This window comes from Neoarthrinium moseri (assembly GCF_022829205.1).
Source record: "Neoarthrinium moseri strain CBS 164.80 chromosome Unknown scaffold147_Wmoseri_CBS_16480, whole genome shotgun sequence".
Lineage (NCBI taxonomy): Eukaryota > Fungi > Ascomycota > Sordariomycetes > Amphisphaeriales > Apiosporaceae > Neoarthrinium > Neoarthrinium moseri.
In genome coordinates, this window is record NW_026055261.1 from 1 (window position 1) to 21,648 (window position 21,648).

The 21,648-nt window shown below is 49.9% G+C and overlaps 8 protein-coding genes across 8 annotated transcripts; 4 read left to right on the forward strand and 4 right to left on the reverse strand.

Moving 5' to 3' along the window:
- Positions 1–1,490: 1,490 nt before the first annotated feature.
- Positions 1,491–1,793, forward strand: JN550_013833 (uncharacterized protein; the record flags this gene model as incomplete). The annotated part of the gene is made up of 2 exons (XM_049312465.1): positions 1,491–1,639; positions 1,709–1,793. 2 exons carry the CDS (start codon positions 1,491–1,493, stop codon positions 1,791–1,793), a joined length of 234 nt encoding a protein of 77 aa, XP_049164191.1.
- A 313-nt stretch (positions 1,794–2,106) lies between these two features.
- JN550_013834 (uncharacterized protein) lies at positions 2,107–3,306 on the reverse strand (the record flags this gene model as incomplete). The annotated part of the gene is made up of 3 exons (XM_049312466.1): positions 2,107–2,835; positions 2,897–2,963; positions 3,017–3,306. The coding sequence occupies 3 exons, from the start codon at positions 3,304–3,306 to the stop codon at positions 2,107–2,109; spliced, it is 1,086 nt and encodes a 361-aa protein (XP_049164192.1).
- Positions 3,307–4,243: 937 nt separating this feature from the next.
- JN550_013835 (uncharacterized protein) lies at positions 4,244–5,128 on the reverse strand (the record flags this gene model as incomplete). The annotated part of the gene is made up of 1 exon (XM_049312467.1): positions 4,244–5,128. One exon carries the CDS (start codon positions 5,126–5,128, stop codon positions 4,244–4,246), a length of 885 nt encoding a protein of 294 aa, XP_049164193.1.
- Positions 5,129–6,107: 979 nt separating this feature from the next.
- JN550_013836 (uncharacterized protein) lies at positions 6,108–9,928 on the reverse strand (the record flags this gene model as incomplete). Its single annotated transcript, XM_049312468.1, has 11 exons — positions 6,108–6,250; positions 6,307–6,720; positions 6,768–6,874; positions 6,929–7,951; positions 7,999–8,086; positions 8,146–8,266; positions 8,322–8,369; positions 8,419–8,706; positions 8,773–9,210; positions 9,281–9,658; positions 9,716–9,928. The coding sequence occupies 11 exons, from the start codon at positions 9,926–9,928 to the stop codon at positions 6,108–6,110; spliced, it is 3,261 nt and encodes a 1,086-aa protein (XP_049164194.1).
- A 1,625-nt stretch (positions 9,929–11,553) lies between these two features.
- On the forward strand, positions 11,554–13,284 carry JN550_013837 (uncharacterized protein; the record flags this gene model as incomplete). The annotated part of the gene is made up of 6 exons (XM_049312469.1): positions 11,554–11,752; positions 11,806–11,934; positions 11,991–12,117; positions 12,175–12,805; positions 12,871–13,058; positions 13,128–13,284. The coding sequence occupies 6 exons, from the start codon at positions 11,554–11,556 to the stop codon at positions 13,282–13,284; spliced, it is 1,431 nt and encodes a 476-aa protein (XP_049164195.1).
- A 1,629-nt stretch (positions 13,285–14,913) lies between these two features.
- On the forward strand, positions 14,914–15,802 carry JN550_013838 (uncharacterized protein; the record flags this gene model as incomplete). Its single annotated transcript, XM_049312470.1, has 2 exons — positions 14,914–14,982; positions 15,038–15,802. 2 exons carry the CDS (start codon positions 14,914–14,916, stop codon positions 15,800–15,802), a joined length of 834 nt encoding a protein of 277 aa, XP_049164196.1.
- An 856-nt stretch (positions 15,803–16,658) lies between these two features.
- Positions 16,659–17,813, reverse strand: JN550_013839 (uncharacterized protein; the record flags this gene model as incomplete). The annotated part of the gene is made up of 2 exons (XM_049312471.1): positions 16,659–17,297; positions 17,361–17,813. 2 exons carry the CDS (start codon positions 17,811–17,813, stop codon positions 16,659–16,661), a joined length of 1,092 nt encoding a protein of 363 aa, XP_049164197.1.
- Positions 17,814–20,525: 2,712 nt separating this feature from the next.
- JN550_013840 (uncharacterized protein) lies at positions 20,526–21,344 on the forward strand (the record flags this gene model as incomplete). The annotated part of the gene is made up of 3 exons (XM_049312472.1): positions 20,526–20,775; positions 20,966–21,112; positions 21,181–21,344. 3 exons carry the CDS (start codon positions 20,526–20,528, stop codon positions 21,342–21,344), a joined length of 561 nt encoding a protein of 186 aa, XP_049164198.1.
- Positions 21,345–21,648: the final 304 nt, after the last annotated feature.

Consider the following 21,648-nt stretch of genomic DNA (forward strand, 5'->3'; position numbering starts at 1 on the left):
TGTCACGTGACTTTCTCTGCCCCATTGGTCCCGTGGTCTTCTTGTCCTGGCGGCTGCGCGCCAGCCGCCTGGTGGGTTTTAGTTGTTCCTTCCCGGGGTCGGGGTTCGTGAGGCCATGTTCGTAACAGGAAGGTGAGAAGGAAACACAAACAAGAATGATGGATAGCATGACTATAAGAGTATTAACAGTATAAGGGCCTGCTTTATATAAGTGTTTACCCATTGTGTATGTCTTTTATCAATAAAAAGAATGTTAAAAACCGGGTATATCTCGGAAATAAACTTTAAAAATGGCCACGGGAATTTAACTTCCGAGAACTTAATCGAGCGATTAATAATATCGAATGGTATATTAAATAAGGCTTATTACACCATCAAAAATTCTTTCTTCTGTTTATAATCACTTAAATAACATGGTGCAATCTTCCGATCACCCAGCTCATGTACTTGTCGTGGGTGGGGGTCCTTGCGGACTGGCCACGGCCATCGCAGTCACCCTTGCAGGCCATAAAGCTACTGTTTACGAGGCCTCTGAAAAGCCTCATTCGTTTGGCTCTGGAATCCAGTACTCATCCAATGCAACTCGATCGTTCGGTTTATGGGGTCTTGATGGTGTTTTAGAACCATTTGCAACGTCACTCACATCCGTTCAAGTACATGGACCCGATGGCATTCGAGTCTCCTCCATACATGAGGTTACTCATTCCCGATTTGAATCACAGCAGTCTGGTCATCGTACTATCCATCGCATGGATCTCCAATTTGGCCTGCATTATAGAGCACATCAACTTGGTGTCAAGATCTACTGGTCTCGCCGAGTTGTCGATATCGACATAGCCAAACCTGCAGTCTGCCTTCAAAATGAAGAACGCCATTGTGGAGATCTCATAGTTGTTGCAGACGGTAGATGGTCCACCCTACGATCAAAGGTGGTCGGAAGAACCATTAGCCCCCAGCCTAGCTCTGCAGTGGCGTATCGTACCACAGTAGATCGCTCCCAAGTACGGGATCAAGGCTTACTACAGTTTATGGAGATGGCGCAGAGTCGGACTTGGGTCAGCAAGGGGGCTTGTGTTGTTGCTTTCCCCGTTAGAGCCAATGCGCATCTCAGTGTCTTGCTACTAGTAGCGGATAATTGCCAGTACGATACATCCATGAATCCATTCGTGTCGGAGAGCTTTCGGCGACTATTCAAGTCCGGAGACCTAGTGTGAGTTTTATATTACAAGGTGGTGATCAGACGGCACTAACGTCCAAGTTCAAGACTCGAGGCGTTGCTTAACACGGCAAAGATGAGAAATCATTGGCGTCTAGCAGTACCAGCGCTTATTCCGCACCTCTCAAAAACTGCTTGTTGTGTGCTTGCAGGAGATTGTTGTCACTCCACCCACCCACTGTTATTTCAAGGCCTTGATCTTGCTATAGAAGATGCAGCAACTCTTGGAACACTTCTAGCTCATGTCAAATCAGCTGAACAGCTGCCTCCGGCGATGAGACTCTATGGCCGTTTGAGAAGCGATAGGGTAGAAAATCTTATCAAGGCATCGTTAGGCGTTGAAAGAGATCTATATTTGGGCAACAGAGAACTCGTGGCGGTTGAAAACGATAAGAACACCGAGATTCCACTCAACACTGACTGGTAAGTGGCTCCATGAACTATTGACTGCTTGAGATGTGGCAGAAAATGGCTGCTAACTTAAGCCTCAAGGGCATTTCTAGAGTCACGGATTTCTATAGGGTCATACGACGCATCCAAGGAAGCTGAGCAGCGTTACCAGAGCGACCCGTTTTAATTTGTTTCGTTCCCATACAGACTGCGTGGTGGCAGTTGTTGATAGGGTGACGGTGAGTCTCATATGTCTCGCGTCTGCTCGGTGTGGTTCTTGGTCGGTCTGATGGAGGGGCGATGTTGCATCACGTATCCATTGCAATTATCGAGAAATCTTCATTTAATCATTCAGACGAGATAATTAGCCATCGATCAGACTTTAATCAACCCATCAAACGATGAGCCGCGCTATAGTGATCGCCGTCGTAAAAGGAATCAGAAAGTACCCATATCAACCGGAGATATGGAGCCAAAAATCTCCTATCCACCATGGTGTTCTATGCCTCGATGGCTATTTCCTTGGTAGAATTCACACCGTTTGCTACGACATTATCCTGATTAGGCTGCTCATCATCATATTCCTCCATACCGCCCAGAATCATGGAAGGTGGAGCCAGAGCCTGTAGCTCTGGGGGGTTGGTGAATGCGAAGAACTTCTCGTCGTGCCATTGGCCAGCTGTGATGTACCTGCCCTCGCTGTCGGTGAACATGGTGTCGTCCTCAGCTCTAAGGAAATATGCAATAGAGTAACGATGCTCCGTGTAGTCATATGGCACAACCCTGTGGATGCACGACTGCATTTTGTGGCCGCTGGCAAAACGCAGCGAGTCACCCACGTTGACAATGGCGCAGCCATCCTTTGGCTGTACGAATCCAAACTCGCGAGCCTTTGGAGGCCGAATTTGCAGGCCCCACTGTTCGCTGAACAGCAGCGTAAGTGAGCTAATATCGGTATGCTTCTGGTGTCCGATTTTTTTGTCCACCGTGGGATCGGAGGGGATGTAATGCATCATGGCCAATGTAGTTGTTGATGGGCGGTCGTTGCGATGAGTGTTCTCGAATCTAGCTGCTCCAGTAAGTCCCAATCCAGTGGAGAGAGAGGACAATATGGTTTTCGTAATGATATTGCAGCCTGCAATCGCATTGTCGAGTACTTTGATATCTGGGCTGTTCTTAATGACGCTGGGGATGTGTGGACTGGATTTCTGGATTTCGTCTCGAGCAACCTAGCAATGAAGTTCAACTAGTTAGCTTAGACTCAAGTCGAACCCATAAAAGATTCCTAACCTTGATCATTTCGTATCCATCCTTCGTGTCCTTCAATACCCCGGTGCGTGAACCGACCGGCTCGTAACTTTTTGACCTAGTTAGCAAGTTCGGTTTGTATACTGGGTTCTGGATACCAACCCGAGATGGGGCGAGATAAGGCCATATTGGTTCTTTGCTTCAATTGGGGACTCAAAGAATTTGTGCATAAGTTCCAGCGTCTTCTGTTGGTCCTCGAGAAATCTGCGGCCATCGATCCCTTTCAGGTCGATGTAAAAGAAGCCTTCCGTTTCGCAACATTGTACCAGCCTTTCGAGTTCCTCAGGCTCCTGAGACAGCAGTCGCTCGAAGCTGATGGTCTCCATTGGGTAGACGGGCACAATTTGGCCATTCCATTGAACGGTCTGGGGGACTTCGTTTGAGATGGCCATCGTGTTTCGCTTGTGGAAAGTGGTGGGTACTGCAAGTTAGACGTTGTCTATGAAAGATTGTCGCAAAGGCACAAGGAGGATGTCCTGTAACTGTTTGCACTACCTCGCAGCCTGGCAGAAACAGATTTATTTTATAGAACAAACAGCTATAGTCAAACAGTGTGCCTCCATTTCCAATATAGGGTGCCGATGATACCTCACCCACAGCCACGTGATCTGCATTTACCCATACACCAGATTTATATCCAATCACTGCGCTAAGCGCGGCAGACTATCTTTCTTGGCTGGATAAATCTGTGGGATCTTGGCAAGCAAAGACAAGACAAGACTTCCCCTCATTACCCAATTCGAGAGACGCAATGTTGCTCACACCAATCTTCCATGGGGGTCAACGCGGCAATTGAGATGTCTACTAATCGTACGATACTCGAGACTGCCGACGACCGAGGCTCATCTATCTGGGGCAACTAGAGGCGTAGAGCAGCATATATCACGATTGCGTTTCGATGCCAAGTCGGAGTTTCCAAAGCCGCTCTTATTGTCCATCAACGGTATATGGAACTTTACAGTGTTGCATGCGGGGCAAGTCCACTGAGTCAAAAACAAACTGACTTGATAGTGGAAGTAATCAACGTACTTTATTAGTACCACTACGGGCACTATACCCATCCAGAGGCAGGCTGAGGCGGCAAGACGACTCTATCACGCAGCATCTAGTGGCCAAGGCAGAGTGTTGTGCATATATACCATCAAAGATTGTCATCCTACCTAGCGGTTTATGTCTCACGTTCTAGTTGTTCTCCAGCCCGTAGGTCTATTTCTGCAAAACGCCGATCTTGTCAGAATCTGGTCGGTTTCTATCAGTCCGATCATACTACTTGCAAATCTAGAAAGTATTGAGGCTCTGCGTCTCTGCCTCCTGCATTTCTATCGCAGTTTACTCATCATATAACACCAAGCATCTGACTTCAATGCTTTGCCTCGACTCAAGATCCTTGTGTGAAGAATCTTCAAAAGCTGAATGCAAGGCTCGTCGAGCCACCTCCAGTTTTGAGTCAAAGCACTTGATGAGAAGCACCTCGTCGGGCTCGAGCTTGTATTTGAAAAACCATCGATGCACTGGGTTTGACCTGACAACCCAGGACTCTCCTTTATAGCCGTCCTCAACCATGTCAGCCGCAACAAGGTCACTGTCTGGCACAGATCTCGCGTCTGCCACTGCGATCGGATCTTTCAATATTGTTGCGATGGGACGCCAGATGTTTATGATCTGATACCGCTTCTTGACAAGATCGTCAGCTTCGTCGGGAAATTCCCATCTGAGCCTCATCTCGGCTCCATCATAAGACTGGTCCACATGGGTCCTAGTGACAGGGCCTCGGTTCGCCAGGTTGTTCAGTCCCAAGTGATGCCATTGCGTCGGACCTCGTCTAACCTTGTGGTTGAAAATATGGACGCGGCTAGCTCCTGTGACCTCTTTCAAAAGCTCTCTGCATTCAGAGTAATAGGCACCCTCAACGCTGCAGTTGTCGGTAAAATCCTTCTCCGCGGACACGTGGCGACAGTACTGAAACCCATGTTTATCAAGCGTGTACTGGTCTTCCTCTCCACTAATATCCGACACTTGATATGGATAAGGCTTAGTTGGCCGCTCGTTAGTGACTCTGCTCTTGCCAATGAAGATGGGCGTTGGGCGAGAGCCATCTCCAGGATCATTCCAGTAATTCAACGATGTTGATACGTGGTGTTTATCTTTTTGGTCACAGGATCTGAGTGACCATTGAGGATCTTGCGGATGCCGAGAACTGTCCTCGACTGCCATAGGAAAGATTGATGCGATTATTCAGAACCAAAAATGGACACTAAACGTGTGTTCCTTGTTAGTCAACCAATTCCAATAGGGTGTATGTCAAGGGATAAGCATTTTGGTTTTCCTGCGGTTCCGACTGTTGAGTCTCCGAGTCCCCCGCTTCTGTCGATCTTTAGTTACTGTGGTATTCTGCCTGTTGTCGAGAGTTAGGCAATGCAACGTTCCACTGCCGACACGCATATTCATGCACCCCAAGCGTCACCCCTCTTTGAAATGGAGTCCATGTTCCAACTCACATGCAGCGTCAAGACACGGTACTTTATGCACAGTTTTCACTGGACTGGCTAGGTGGAAATTCCCATTTGGCCCCTTTTATACAGCCTTCCCGTGTCCGCATTTTGCTGCGGGTGGCGCGGCGCCAGATTCATAGACACCAACCGCATGGACAGCATTGGTTATCTCCTCTTCTTGGCTTCCACATCTTGATTTCCACCTTGGCAACCTGGTAATCAAACGCGCATTGTTGTTATGAGAGCCTATGTAAAATTGGGTAGCGACGCACGACGCGATGGGTGACGTCTGGGTACTTGTACACGTTTGATAAAAGCCTTACGAGATGCTGTTGAAAATTTCTCCAGGCGACTGTGCTTCAGCATTGACGACAACACATACCATATCGTGGACTCATCACGATAGACAAGATTTTCTAAGCCCGGGCTCTGGTTCCTCACGGTATTCAGAAAGATCATAGCACCTTTCAAGCTTATAGTCATACCAAGGATCTGCGTCATTCTCTCTGTTGACTTCTAACTCAGTTCAATGTCTTGAATGGGTATAATTTTGCATATATTCATTAAACACCAAGGGCTTGATACCTGGGTCATACAATTAATCTATCCTCTAATCCCATGACGCCCAAACAGTTCCTTTACTAATTCTGCCTCGGTAGATTATCCAGTTCCAGATTAACCAAATCGAATTAACAGTATGTCTAGTTGAGACCCAAGAAGAATGGTAGGAAGGCTGCGCTGCAAATTTGGATGGCGAGCGGGACTATAGCGATAGTTGCCGTTGAATCAGTGCCAGGGTGGATAGTCCATCCCCAAGGTGCGCCAACAGCGAAGTAGATCATCACTGAAACTAGGTGAGTTTCGTGTGCTCGAAGGAGATTGGAAGGGTGCGTGACTTACTTGCAGCCAACAGTAGGCAAATTACCCAAGTCCATTTGAACTTCTTGACCATTTGCTCCATGCCGATGTAGAAGCCAGTAGGACCCATCTCCTTGGCGGTCGATGCCCATTCAATGTTTATACTGAATGCATGGCAGAGCAGGGCTTTAGCGCAGTTCAAACTAATGCCTCCGAAGTAGATGACTAAGAAAGGCAACCACTTGATAGCCTCAAGAATAGCGCGCCAGAATGTTTCCTCTTTCAGTTGGTGGCGCGCCATAGAGAACGCCACAGACCCGAAAAGGTTAAAAACAACTACCAACGAGCACCAGATGCCCCAGGAAGGCTGGTACAGATGATCGACGTCATCTGGAAACAGCCCGATGACGATATAGTTAACAGCAGTCAGGACCATACCAGACGCAATCGCATAGTCTAGATCGTTAGCCAAAGAAACTTCCATATAGCTCAAGATAACCTACAGGTAAAAATGTACGCAGTAATGGTAACTTTGCTCGTGATGGGGATGTTGCTCCATAAGAAACGAAGGAATAGCCTGGTGACTGGTCCCTTGTAGATCCACTGGTAGCTGGCACGATGTTAGTCAGATAGTAAATGGAGGTTACAACTAGCACCAACTTACAATGGGTGGAAAACCAGTTCGTTGCAGCCGTAGGCGTACTTTTCCCAACGCGTCAACTCATCATAAAGAGTGAGTGATACACCTTCTTTGAAGCCTCCGTTGTGATATGTAGCCAGCCGGATAGTCATTCCTTGCATCTGCAGCCGAAGGCTGATATCGAAATCCTCCGACACGTGCGCGTCGGACCACCATTTCTGTTGTCCGTCTGTGGGATCGACAAAGCCAATGGACTGGATAGCCTTCCAGCGCAGAAACGCATTGTGTCCAACGAATGGGGAGACATCACCAGTGCCGACACCGTATTTGATGGCAGTGTAAACAATGTTGGTGAAATAGGTGATACCGTTCTCAAACATGTTGTGCACCACCTGCATGACCCCTGAACCGTGTTGTACAATGGCGACTTCAGGGCTCTCGTGCATCTCCAGGGCGCCATAGAGCAGAGAGTCTTCAGGGACTCGAGTATCGCAGTCGATGATCAGAATGAGCTCACCAATGCGTATGTTGCCCTCAGCCCAGGTTCGGCCTTGATCGGCGGCAATCATGTTGTCCAAGGCTTGGACGTACAGCTCATCATCGTCATCGGCAGTCAGATCTTCGTCAGTGCACCCTCGTCTCTCACATTCGAGGCGCTGCAGGCGGTGAAGTTCGTCCTCAACCCGAATAGAGAAAGCCAGACCGTAGTTCATGTTGCTTGCCTTCTTGAACTTGCCCTTTCTCTGGAACTGAAGTCTGTTGGACATTTCCTGAGGGCTAAGGTCCTTCAGGTCGCCGAGCTCTTGGGTGTTCTCAGATTTTTGAGACCATGGCCAGCTAAGGCCACCCTTGGAGTTGCTCTTGCAGTTGGGGAGTCTGGCAGTGTACCCGATCCCGTTTTCTCTATAATACTGCTTGCGGGCCTCGGCAAGCTCGGGCTTGATGCATTGCATTCCATCATCGTTGACGAACACGGAAGCAGTGCCGCCTTGCTCCTCATAGTGCTGGATCGCCTTCATGACACTGACCATTGTGGGTACGATAACACTGATAAAGTAAGCAATAGTTCCATAAATGCCCATAGGTAAACTTACCCTTTCAGGCCTTCCTTATAAACGGGCATTTGCACAGTAATATGAGGAAGCTGGTAGTCCTTGTGTCTCTTCGGGTTGGGCTTGATGGCTATAGTACAGAATATCAGTACGCTACTATTAACATGGCGATTGGATCAGGGCACTGACCAGAGTGATACTTTGTGTTCTGTAGGCAAACCGAAGCCGGGAGGAACAGTTGAAACACACTCGTCACCAAAACGATGAAGAAGAACAGAGAAAAGAGAGCCAACGGAGGAATAGTGACAACCTGCGAAAGCCATTTAGTTTGGAAACCACAAACTTGTGGAGTACGATCAACTTACCAGACCAAACCGCGACCAATGACCATCCCACCAGTATTGGTTGAGAAGCTGTGAGTATATGAGTATGCAGTCTCTAGGACGGAAGAAAGTATTGTACCTTTGACACACCAAGTGACTGCGTAATGATTACGAGCATGATGGCGAGACTGATCTTGATAGCGTGCAGCCGTGCGGCAGGTCGTGGAGCCTGGTTGGCTTCCACATCCGCCCCTTCGTCTTCCTCGCCCTCTTCGAGTGCAACCGCCTTCATGTAGATCTCATTCTTCTCGTCCAGCCCACCCCGTACAACGCTCGGTGTCGCTGTCGTATCATTCGCCTTCTCAAACTCAGACTGGTTGGCAGAGAAGTGAGGAGTAGGGTCGCCTGATTCGCCGGAAACGCCTGACTGTATATGTTATTAGTATCCTGACCAAGGTTCAAAGCATATTAAAGACAAAGCAACAGGGCTTACAAGTTCGACGAGCTGTCTCTCAACTTCGTGCGCTGTATTGAGAAGAAAATCTGGCTCATGAGACCACAGGAGGACAAGCTTCTCCTTCAAGACAATGCAGGCACTTGAAGTGTGTGCAAGACCGACAAACACATCACCAAGGGCTGCGACGACTGGTATACGCGCGCCGGTACTTTCCACCAAAAGATATTTCTGCTCAGGGGTGATTTCCGCAACCACCTTGGACGTGATCTCCGAGATCATGGACATGACCGCAGGTTCGTCAATTGTCTGAATAGCACTGACGAGGGGAGAGGCAGTATCCTGAGGCATCAACGCGTACTGCCCTTGGGAGTCTTTGAGAGCGACACAAGCATATGATGAGTCGTCGTCAACGTCGTTAGAAGCCTCGTCAAACCAGCCAAGAAGAGTAGCTCGCCGCGCAATCATTTTGGCCATCTACCAAGGCATCTTCATCAGCAAAGTCTCTTCAGTGGTAATTAACATTTGAGAACTTTGGAATGCTTACTGTGACGGGATCCCCAACTCTGCTCAAGTCAACAGTGGACCATTTGGACATTCGCTGAGGAGTGGATGAATAAGACCCATAGTCTGAGTGGTTCCTCTTGTATGTGCTGGTAGGCCGCCGCGGCATAGAATGGCGGGAAGGTTGTCCGGAGGAACGATGGCTTGCTCTGCTTTGCAAAGAAACGGCATCTGCCTCCACAAACTGGGTTTTCACCAGCTGTTGGGACAAGTTCCTGGTATCGTTCGTCGTCATTTTGAGGACTATCGAGGGTTCCGTGATCACCTTGGAAAGATAGATACACCCTAGAAATTCCTCTTGCGACTCTTGTCTGTCCAACAAGTCGAGGACCATGTGCCGCAACGGACGGGATCCATGACCCTAGATATTAAGAACCCGAGTCCATCGGAGTGATGGACACAGGGGTTCCAGTCGCACCGGCGACTGCGAGCTTTCGTGGCTGAGGTCCATTGCATCAGGGTCCAGCCAGACTGACAAGGTGTTCGAGAACTCATCCGTCCACGCTGATAAAGACTCTAGCCATATCTCGTCTTCAGCTCGCTTCGAAAGTTCCTGGAGTAACCCCTTGGCGGCTAGGTCTCGATTCGAGCGGAGCCCGGAGTCCACGAATTCACGACTCCGATCGGGCATGCCTATGGCTACGGCGGTCGTGAGTGATTATCTTTAGGCAACCCTCCCCTGTCACTCTAGACTCGCTGCTCTGCGCTTGTAAGCGCCTGGTGTCTGACGAAGATAGGGAAATACATAGTTTCAGGTGGGATGATTGCAGGGGTGACACCATCGAGTCATCACAGCCTGGGCTTCTAGCTCACAAACGATTTCTGCAAAGGCTGAAAGGCTAGTAGAAGTGTTGATGCGCTTCGGCCGAAGATCCGTGATTTTGGTTTCTCAAGACCCTCAGTTAACACACGGACACGAGCGTGCGTGCATTCAGCTTGGCCGAGCTACGGTGTCGATACCGTTCTGGTAAATTGTGGGCCGGAATATACAAACCTTGCAGACCCGGGAACTGACCTATACCGGATTCGGATGTGATCTTCTCTTTTCGGTAGCGCAACATGTCGGAAAGCGGAGCAATATACTGGGCCGGCCACGTCTGCGGCTGATGATCCCTACTGCATTTTACAAATGGTGAATGGCCTTCATTTCGTTTGGCCACCAGGCTATTGAACAGTACTGAGGCCTTACTTATCTGCGTTGCTCACGTACATCCAAGGCCTTCTTTTTGAGTTTTGGGCGGCATGTCCAATCCAGCGCGGGTGCCTGCCAAGATTGCATCAGGTTTTGTTCATGGCTGTTATCGTAATGCGGGAAGCAAATTTATGTCCTTACCATGGTACTCGTACAACGCGCGCCAATGACGTAAACCGTAGAGTGCACAACACGAATGAGCAGAGGAGTAACGACCTCTATTCTGGTGATGGTCGAATACACACTACCTAGCGGACTCACACCATACTCGGTAAATGAAAACTCTTTTTTTTCCCTCACTGAATTACACAGTAGATGCAAGGTCAAGAATGAATTTGACCATGGTACTGTGAAAACGAGCCTAAGCTCTAGATTTTTTGTTGGTGAAATCGCGACGTTCATCTGTGGGTCCTCGTCGAGCAGACCCCTGTAAATACCCAGACACAACCAAGCATAAAACCCCTGGTTCAAATCACGATTGACAACATGGGTTCAAGATAAGCGCCCCCGGTCATTATGGAGCAAGCTGAACTTTCAGAACATTCGAGCTCGAACCAAGATTCGTTGGCACCTCAATGCCGGCATGGACCCTTTCCGGGGGGTTTGGTCGCCTCAGCCAAGCCTGGGAAAACCCGACCCAGCCCTTTGGGCCTTTTGGGAAGCGTGGTTTTTTTTTAGGGGGGGCGTAGAGCTACTGCGGATAACAAAATTGTATCAGTGGCCATTAGCGAGCATTAGCGAAGACGTTCTAGATCCTTGAAGGGGGCGCCGAAGGTTGTCTAGAAGGAGTCTCGTTAGGCGCCCTGACGCAATGACCATCCTTTAAACATTTGTGTTGCCCATGTTGCTGTGAACATCTCGAGCATTGATATCAACCTTCAAGCCTGCCTGCTTTCTTTCAGTTTTATTACCGTAAGGCTAGTTGGGACTGCAAGCAAACAATCACCTTGGTTCAAACGCGCACTTCAAACCCGACTCGGGTCTTCTCCTCTTAGGCTCTCCCACCCACTCGTCCGGAGAAGAGTAGGAATTCATTCCATCTCTTTATCGGACTTGCACAGAAGATGTATCTCTTTAGCACTAAGCAACAGGCGCCAACCGGTGCGACCACAGCAGCCCAGCCTGGAAATGCTGGGAATGACACTGAAGGGCATCGTCTATCCACCATCTCACAGAATCCGTTTAGAACCCCCCCCTTCGCAACACCAATTCCTTCCATTCGCTCCGGAAGGCCAATTTCTACGGCCACGTCTTTGAACAATGGTACGTGAAATAGACAAAAAACAACACTACGTGAGATTTAACGGCCATAATAGGACAACCTAGGCGGCGTTTTCAAAGCTCCAGGCTTAACGGCGAGATGGAGAAGCCATGGCTCCATAGCGCCAAGAAATCCATGAATTGGGACAGCATCATCTTCTACACCGCTGTGTCGGTTGCGCTGAGTACGGAGACATTGCCAACTAGGTATTCTGACAATCCATACTAACAACACAATCAGTGATTTCCGCCTACATATGCTATGACGCCGTGAAGGACGTACCAAAAAATGATTACTGTCTTATCATGGATGACAAGTTCGAGAATTTGGATAATTGGAGCCACGAGGTGCAGATGAATGGTTTTGGGTAGGTTTCTGGAAGCTGCAGTGACTGAGAGTTGTTGCTGATATGTGCATGTCTTAGTACCGGTTCGTTTGATTGGACAACCGACGACGCCGCCAACTCTTACGTTGACTCCGACGGGCTTCACATTGTGCCGACACTCACAACGCAGAGCACGGACATCACTTACGGACAACTCATGAATGGCTATACTGTCAACTTGACAACTGACGGAACCTGCACCGACCGCGACCAGCGCACCTCCGAGCTGGTTACGAGCAATCCTTGCAGCGCTGTGAGCAATTCAACAAAAGGGACGATGATCAACCCAGTTCGATCCGCACGATTGACGACGGCCGGCAAGAAGACCATCAGGTACGGACGTGTACAAGTCGAGGCCAAGCTTCCTGCAGGCGATTGGCTTTGGCCCGCCATCTGGATGATGCCGCAAGACAATGTATACGGTGATTGGCCTCGAAGTGGTGAAATTGATATTTGCGAGTCTCGCGGCAACGACGCGGAAACTTACCCACTGGGTAGTAACATCGTCAGTTCCGCGATGCATTGGGGCACAACATATTCCAACGACGCCTACCAGAAGAGTTACGGCGAGTGGGGCGCAAAGCGTACCAAGTACTCTGATGGATTCCACACCTATGGCCTAGAATGGAGTTCGAAATATATGTTCACCTGGCTCGACGGGCGTTTGCGGGTAAGTAAACGACTAGCTCCCAACTCTATACTACAGTTTCTGACCCCGCTTTTTCTTGACTATAGCAAGTTGTATACTTCGATTTCACTAAGAATAAGAACATGTGGACCTATGGCGAGTTTGCCTACGACACTGTGAACGGTACGGCTCCTACGGATCCGTGGAGCTGGACAGGCAGAGCGAATTCGCCTTTTGACCAGGATTTCTATTTGATTTTAAACGTTGCCGTGGGATCTACTAATGGCTATTTTCCGTAAGTGGTATTCAGTTGTAGCCCAATCATAATGGGACATTATTGAATTTGAGCTGACAGTTGACTTAGCGATGGAGTTGGAAACAAACCTTGGACAGACGGCAGCGAATCGCCGATGAAGGACTTCTACTTGGCAAATTCGACCTGGTTGCCCACGTGGGGTTCAGGAGACTCGAGAGGCATGGTAGTGAAGTCGGTGAAAATGTGGCAAGAAGGATCATGCTAAACTTTATGTTTTTGTTTTTCTCATTCTATTCTGGATGATTAATGATGGTAGACTAATGGTAGATTGATCCTTGGGCGTTTTTGGAGTTCTCTAGCAGTTTTTCCTGCTATGGGTGGGATTCTGAAATATAGAAATCTAGGCTTGTAGGCCTCATAGCCCTTGCCTGGATAGTTCACGAGAAGAGCACATCAGAGAACTGGCCATCTGCAACAGACACTTTTCGTGGTTTATGACAATTCCTTCATAAACCTGCCTTCACCACGTTCGAGCATACTGCAGCGGCTAGTTCCTAGATTCTGCCAGTCCAACCCTTGTTGGGCAAGCAATGATATCGAGCAAGTGCTGTAGCTTACCTTGTACAAGGCCGACAGGGAGCCAGATAAGCCCCAAGGGTCTAGATTCAGCTGAGCCTGAACTATTGGTATTTTTCACTTCCGCCAAGGTGGATCAAGTTCTGGAGCGCAAGGGTAGGGTAGGGGTCCACTGTGCAGGTGAGATAAACTTTCAATGGCGACTATGCACCCATGCCCATGATCCGCTAGTAGGTTCCAGCCCCCCGGTCGTGCCGCAGAAGCCTAGATCGAGCCATTGGTAACTAGAGTATTAAAGCTGATATGCCATGAGTGGGCCACGTCAATGAGCTTGACTGAAACGGCCGGTCCCACGCCTACTTTAGATAATTCATCAAGAAAAGGTCTAGATATGGCTGTAGAGGTTCCATTGGCGCTAGTCTAATAAAGCCCAAGCACAGTATGTTGCTCGTTACGGTAAGGGTATCCATCCATGTGTCGAGATCGAGCCGCCGGACTGGTCAACGACCGAGTTCGCTTAACAAGGCGACTAGATGTCAGCTGTTGTAGGCCTATACCGTGCCTAAGCAGCTAGTCCAAAGTCCAGAAAGGGAATAGGTAAGCGAATTCGGACTCAGCCACGAATGTAGCAGTGTGCTGAAGTCAAGCAGTAGTCCAGTCGTCAACCATTCATAGTCCCAGCTAGTGTTCTTGTCAGAACAGCTCTATACAGAAATCGGCAATGCCCGAGCCTTCATTGACTGGGATACCATCTAGAGAGAGACTTCCGCAACTATTGATCTAAACTACAAGTAGCGACTCGTCACGATTCCGGAGGGTTTGTCCGAGTATTCGTAGATCGCCCCCAGGCAACTGGGCTCTAGCATCAAAGCTAGTAGAACCTACCACTCAGCTGGGAAGCGACTAGTCAAAGGAAAAACGTGGGTTCCCCATACGCCGGGGTCTAGTCCTGTTGTATGGTGAGTTCCAAGCACCAGCTGGCCGGATTCCCGTAGACACAGAGGCCCAGATCATTTCTTTGCAAACACATGACTTGGGCTGTGGTATTCGGCGCAGCCGATAGCTTTCCCTCACAGACATTCAGCGTGGTCGAAAGCAGCTGAGCACCTTTTTAGCGCCGGTGGGATGTTCTAGATTGTCCAAATAGAATTTCTTGATATATGGTCTCTTGAGAATTCTGGAGTATATGAAGGGATCTCACGCGCACCTTGTCGATCGTTTCCATGCCTGGTCCACACACACCGCATTCAGCCTTACACGCAACAGATCCCACACTAGCCTCCAACTAGATCCTAGATACCTCTACTGGACTATCAAGATGTATGCCCTCGGCTTGATCTTCACCGCCGCAGCGACTGTTGTCCTCGCCAGTCCTGCTCCCGCTGACGTAAGCTATTCCACCGCCCAAATCGGAGATCACCACTGACTTGAAACTGCAATAGTTTGGATTCTCGAAGGACCTGCTCCGTCGAGCCCTTGTCTCTTCCGATGGCATCTGCGGCATCTACAACAACTCCAGGACTTGTACTGGAAGTGGTTTCGGTGGCTGCTGTTCGCAGTTCGGGTACTGTGGCAGCGACGATGATCACTGTGGTGTCGGTTGCCAGAGTGGTTGGGGCAGCTGTGGAGTGACCGCACCCACCACCACTTGGGGAGCCTTGGGTTGTTACTCTGACCAGAGCAACGCCCGAACCCTTACTACCAGCATGAACGTTGCCAGCAACACGATCGAGAGGTGCCAAGCTGCGTGCGTCGCGGCCGGTTTCAACTACTCTGGTACTGAGTTTGGCAACCAGTGTTTCTGCGGTACCACCATCTCCAATGGCGGTGCACAGGTTGATCCCTCAGGCTGCAACAAGGCCTGCTCCGGAAACAGCACGCAGATCTGTGGTGGCGCCGGAACTCTCAGCGTGTCCATCATCACGCCCCGCTGGCAGAAGGTCGGATGCTACTCTGATTCAACCACCGCTCGCACGCTCAGCGTTTCCTACAACATCGCGGGTGTGACCAATGACAACTGCAAGGCTACGTGCGAGGCCAACGGTTACAAGTACGCGGCCACCGAGTATGGCACTCAGTGCTTCTGCGGCAATTCTATCCAGAACGGAGCCTCTGCCGTTGGTGCCGGTTGCAACATTGCGTGTGCTGGCGACTCAACTACCTATTGTGGAGGATCAAATGCCATGAGTCTTTTCACCTACATGTAAGCTTGCAACTGCAAGCAAGCTCGGATAGCTCCCATTCCAAGGTGTAATGGAGGTTGGAACAAAGGGGTGTTGTGAGAAGGAGTAGCCGCAGGGGCCAGGAATGGGTAGTTCAAGCATGATCATTAATAATACTTGTGTTTTCTAGTACCAGCTTCCGACTCCGTAAATACTTGTCAACTCGTAATCTCAGAGAAATTCGCAGGTAGGAATGGAGGCATTGCTCTTGAAGATAACGTCAGATGAAACTCTGCCGATGTCCAAATCTACACCGATTATCCGTCCTGTATTATGAACACTTTATACTACCAACACTGTCAAATCAGTTTTATAACCCCTTGCTTTTCCAGTTGAGTGATCTCTGATGGGCTGTCTCATACATCGATTGCCCAGTTCTTCTTGCATATTACGGAACAGCATGTAGATTGAATCAAATCAACATTGGGCTAGCAGCTACGCTTCATTCGTAACAACCATTTAGTTCGCCGCTTGCAACCTTAATGATGCGGTAGAATGTGGCTGTATTCAGGATTCAGAGGTTTCTTATAATGTCACGGCTAGAAGCTCTAGTATATACCTCCCAGTACAAAGACACTGGAAGTATTCATGTACTCGAACAAGGCGGTAATAAAAGAACGCTAGGTTGATGGAAAAGAAGAAGAATCCTAATTACGGATAAGTTCGGATGAGGTTGGAGCAGCAGAGTGAATCTTTCGGATCAAATACCCTAGGCGTCTAATTTGTAAACTTGCCAGCAAGCATCGACACTTGTATGCTTCCTATGCCTACCCTACGAGATCGAAACCGCTATTATATAATTGAAACTTTTTCCCCTTGATCTTTGCGCTGTACACTACGCCTAGAAAGTATCACAGAGTCGTATACCTATATTCATAGTATCCTTCATCCACATTCCATAAGTTCTGAGAACGTCGTCTCTAAGACTGTAATCAATCATGTTTCCAACCCCTGGCTGAGTCGCTTCCACAAAGTCGAACCCTTCCCCGTTGGCGATGGTGGCAAACCCGCCGAACTGCGACCTGACATCAATCACATTCCAGAGACCTTGTTTGCTTACATTAAGATTCGATTCTGGATTTGTGCTTTCGCCGCTGATTGGGCTGGTCGCAGCCACATACTCAAGCTGCGCTACCTCTCTTGTGACATTTAGCTGTTTCATAATAGCTTGCACGGCGCAATCTTCGTTCTCCGTTGCAGCAAGATAGGAACCAGACGCGTACAAGGCGGCAACGAATCGCTTGATGATGTTCCGCTTTGGGCCATTTGAAAGTGATGACTCGGCCACAGTGATTGCAGTGCTGGACAATGGCTCGATGAAATCGGACGCCCTAGCCAGTATTATGGGCCGCTCACCAGGGAGTAACCCCTGGGCGAGCTGGGTGAAAGGGTATGTAAGGATGGTGGCATATACAGTCGTGCCGTTTGGAAGAGACCCAGTAGTAAGGTACTTGTACCGAAGTGCTGTGCTGCCAGCCGCCTGCATCTAGGTTCAGTAGCAATTCACGAAGTGGCTCTTTCATTAAGCAGTGGAGCCTGTCACCTGAAAAAAGTAATCTCCATTCTCAAGCTTCAGCCCGTACAAACTGAGGATCTTCCGCAGGATGTATGCGTAACCGCTGGTTGGGCTGTCGACCATCAGAGGTTTTCCCCTCAGCTGATGCACATTTGTGATATTTGGCGTGGCTGCCAGGACAATATCGGGGCCGGAATCTACTTGACCAAGAACCGTAAGGCTGGCTTTCTGGTTGAACCTAAGGTTCACCACGTTGTCAATCGTTCCGGTCAGGACATCATAGCCACCGTTCAGCAAGTTGGGGTATGCGAAGGTTGAATTTGGAATCTGAAGATAGGTCACGTTTAAGCCGATGCGCTCGAAAATCTTCAGTTGGTTCGCAATCGAGAACGCGGCTGTCTGAGTGAAGGCACCATAATTTACCGCGTCCAGGCAATGGACCGCCGGTACGAGAGACACGAATGCAGCTCTGAAATGCATACCGCTTATCAAAAGAATAGGTTAGAGTTATGGCGGCGTAGTGACGCCACGTAGCATCTGCGATGACTTCGACTGCTTATTTATTTGGGGGTCACATGGCAGCTCGTTATCAACCGGAGCCAGGGTCACCTCTGCTGTGCATATCGTAGGATTGGATGGGCTCTCGATGTGTTCCCCCTGCACTCGCCGCGGACCCTAGTATACCTTAGCTGCGCATGCGCGGGGCGCTTATTGCCTCGGGGTAGGTCTTGTCCAAGCCCACATTTCGTACCTAACATGGGTAAAAAAATATATCAGGGAATCCCAACGTAATCGTGCTTGCTAGCTCAGTTGAACTTCGATGGCTCAAGCTTGACTGGCATGAGACCACTCTCGAGGGAGCCAATGGTTCAAGGTATCTTCAACTTGGTCAAGCGATAAAATACACCATTAGTGTGGATGGGACATCGCATTGCCGATAACCTGTGCATTAATTCGAATAGAGCAAGACCGGAGGCTGTGTCCTATGTGCTATGTTTACCATCGCTAGTTTATTCTCCTAACCTGATAGGTCATGTAATTAATTGCGGCCCCAGGACAAAAGTCTGTCAGGGCTGATAGAGTTGCGCGTGGCAAATGTAGCCAGCATAGTAAAGAACGGTGTACACTTTTCAGAGACGCTGTCTCAATCGAATTAGAGAAGACAAAGTACGCCATTAACCGCCCTCATAAGAAGTATTCAAATACGCCCTCATTGTCAAGCCACCCTTAATAGGCTATGGAGCTACATAACAGAGCCCTCGATGACTACTAACTTGAATAACTGGCAAAAAGGGTGGTGATGCCAGTTACCTTTTATTGCTATAGGAGTCGGGCCACATAACACAGCAGTATAGCGACCTCTTGCTGGTCCCTAGGACTTGCAGAAACTGACGGGTTAATGAGTTGCTCGTTATCAAAGGGCTTCAATATCCTGACTATGCGCCTTATCAAGAAGACGGATGAAGTGAGTTTGATAAAAGCTTATGAGACGCGTTACTTGGTGCTGCAACTCCGGACTTTTCAATGGAGTTTGAGCTTCTGAGACAAAGTGACGTTGAGCAATTACATAAGCCAAAGTGTTTCAGCTCAACGATATAGTTGGACCAACGGTGTACCAGAGGATTTCAGTACCTTACTAAGGAAAACGAGGTTACCTAATTCCCCAGAATCGTGGGCATTGTCCCACGCTAGACGGGTCCAAGAGGCTGCACTAATTTTGATTTCTGCCCCTGTGGATCTCAAGAAGGTCACAGCGCGGGTAAACAAGCAGGCACTTATTTGGAGGGCAGATTGAGAATGTAACCCACAGTGGAGTGTCGTGGTTAAAATAAAAGCCCGAGCAGCATGCACAGATAAGGCGCGCGTTCGACGTCAAGGTGACAAGGCATGACAAGACCAAGAACGTCCACACGTTCCTGAAGCTCTGATTGAAACGAGCTGTTGACTTGTGGAACTAGCTGCGCCCGCCTAGTACGGGTCTCAAATGGATGGCCTTGTGCCGCTGGCCGCGACGGGGCAATCTTGGAAGCTTCGAACACCATGATCGCGAAGCACAAGAGGCACCAAACCACCAGACCCCAAACGCTTGGCGGTGCGGACAAACGCATGTATGCTAAAAATCCCATCCAATTCTTTCGGAAGGGAGGCAAGGAGGGGGCCGCTGGACTGCTGGGGGCTACCTATCTGTCGGGCGCTCGGTCGGCATATTATTCTGGGCTGTCAGGATGCCTGGTACCTGCGTTGGTGGCCTTCGTTTGTTAGTTGCAAGCTTAATGTAGGTATGTGCAGGCGATCCCTGTGCCTGAAATAGACTGTGTACATATCCACAGCAGGCAACCCGCCCGCTGCACAGCTGCGGAGTACAAGAGGAGCCACTGGAAAACCCCCTGACTGACGATCCCCATGTGTCCACGCTACGCTGTACATAGTACCATATCCCAGAACGGGCGTGCATGTTAAGTCGCGATTGATCAAGCCACGGTGCACGCCATGGCATGGACCGCCCGCCCTTGTGCAGCAGTAGGGGGCGTATGGGGCGTAAAGGCGGAAGTTGGTGCTTGTCGGCTCCTTCATGTGAGGCGGTGGAACGTAGGACGAGCAAAGAGCCAGAAACCAAACACATGTTTCCCGCAACCCAGGCGTTGAAGGTTGGTATTGACCGTGACCGTGACCTCAACCTTGGCACAACGTTTGATGGACGTTTTGACATTGTACCTGACCGTGGTGACACGCGTGGTTCGACAGGCGGCCTTCTCAATCCCTTCTTTTCTCGCGGCGCGCTATCTGCCCAGCTTGGTTTAGGTACCACCAACTAAAACGCAACGGTTCTCAAATCTCTAATCTCCCCCCCGATAGGCATCAAATCACTAAACCCACCTCGCAGAGGACCCCCCGGGACTTTGGGGTTGGTCCCTTTTTTTTCCCCCTAACCCCTTCTCCCCTTTCCCCCTTCGCCTTGCCAGTCCCATCACTCCAGAAGCCGACGACGACGACAAGGACGACAACGACGACGACCAGACGACCAATCCCGGCGGAATCACCTAGCTCCGTTGCTGCTGCCCCGTCTTGCCGCCACGTCCAGTAGTACGGATCGTCCCTCCGTGCAGTCCGCCCAGAAATTCCGACCGTCAGTCGGACCTCACTCGTTCCCTCGTCGCATTCGCGCCGCACCGCGCCGGCCAGTCCGTCACCATGGGAGGCCAATTCAGCAAGATGATGGGCAAGATCTTCGGATCCAAGGAGATGCGACTGCTCATGCTCGGCCTCGACGCCGCCGGCAAGACGACCATCCTCTACAAGCTCAAGCTCGGCCAGGACGTCACCACCATCCCCACCGTCGGTTTCAACGTCGAGACCGTCACCTACAAGAACGTCAAGTTCAACGTCTGGGACGTTGGCGGCCAGGACAAGATCCGGCCCCTCTGGCGCCATTACTTCAGTGGTAAGTGGAAGAAAACAAAGAGAAAAAACCCAGGGGATCACGCGCCGTGCAGTGCGCCCAGCAGCTTGTCGGTGCAGCCGGCCTGTGGGAAGTCCGATTCCACGCGCAACGGGTTGGGATGTTGCAGTGTGACACAAGGGCTTTGCGATCATTTCAGCTACAACGACCTCTAACGTGCGGGCATGTACAGGTACCCAAGGTCTCATCTTCGTCATCGACTCGTCGGATCGGGCAAGAATCGAGGAAGCCAAGCAGGAACTCCATCGCATCATCAATGACCGGGAAATGAAGGATAGTTTGCTACTGGTGTTCGCCAACAAGCAGGATATCAAGGATGGTACGAGACATCTCTCGCTCGCCCTGCCACCCATTCGTCTTATGCTAACTCTTTTCGCCCACCTGCAGCCATGAAACCCCAAGAAGTCACCGATGCCCTGCAGCTCTCCAAGCTGAAAGACAAGGTCTGGTACGTCGTGCCCTCGTGTGCAACCACCGGCGAGGGCCTCCTGGAGGGTCTGGCCTGGCTGTCAAACAACGTCAAGGCACCCCCGGCACCGGCCAAGAAGTAAAGAAGTCCTCAAGTTCTGCGACATGAACGCGCAATAGGATACCCCACCACCTGATGCTTCGTAGCGAGTCAAGAGCTGGGCTCGTCTCGTCTTGAAATCGCCGGGACACCACACAAAATCCCGGAGAAACACCAAATCTAATAATACCCGTGCGCTTCCAAGGAGCAAGTGAGAGGATGTGTGCATGGCTGGAGCAGACACCGCGACAGAGCCGGCGAGAAGATTAGGAGGCGGCAGCAGTCTTCATCAATACCCAGGATCTGAGACAACGGACGAATCTGAGGAGGCCCAATGGAGTGATGGA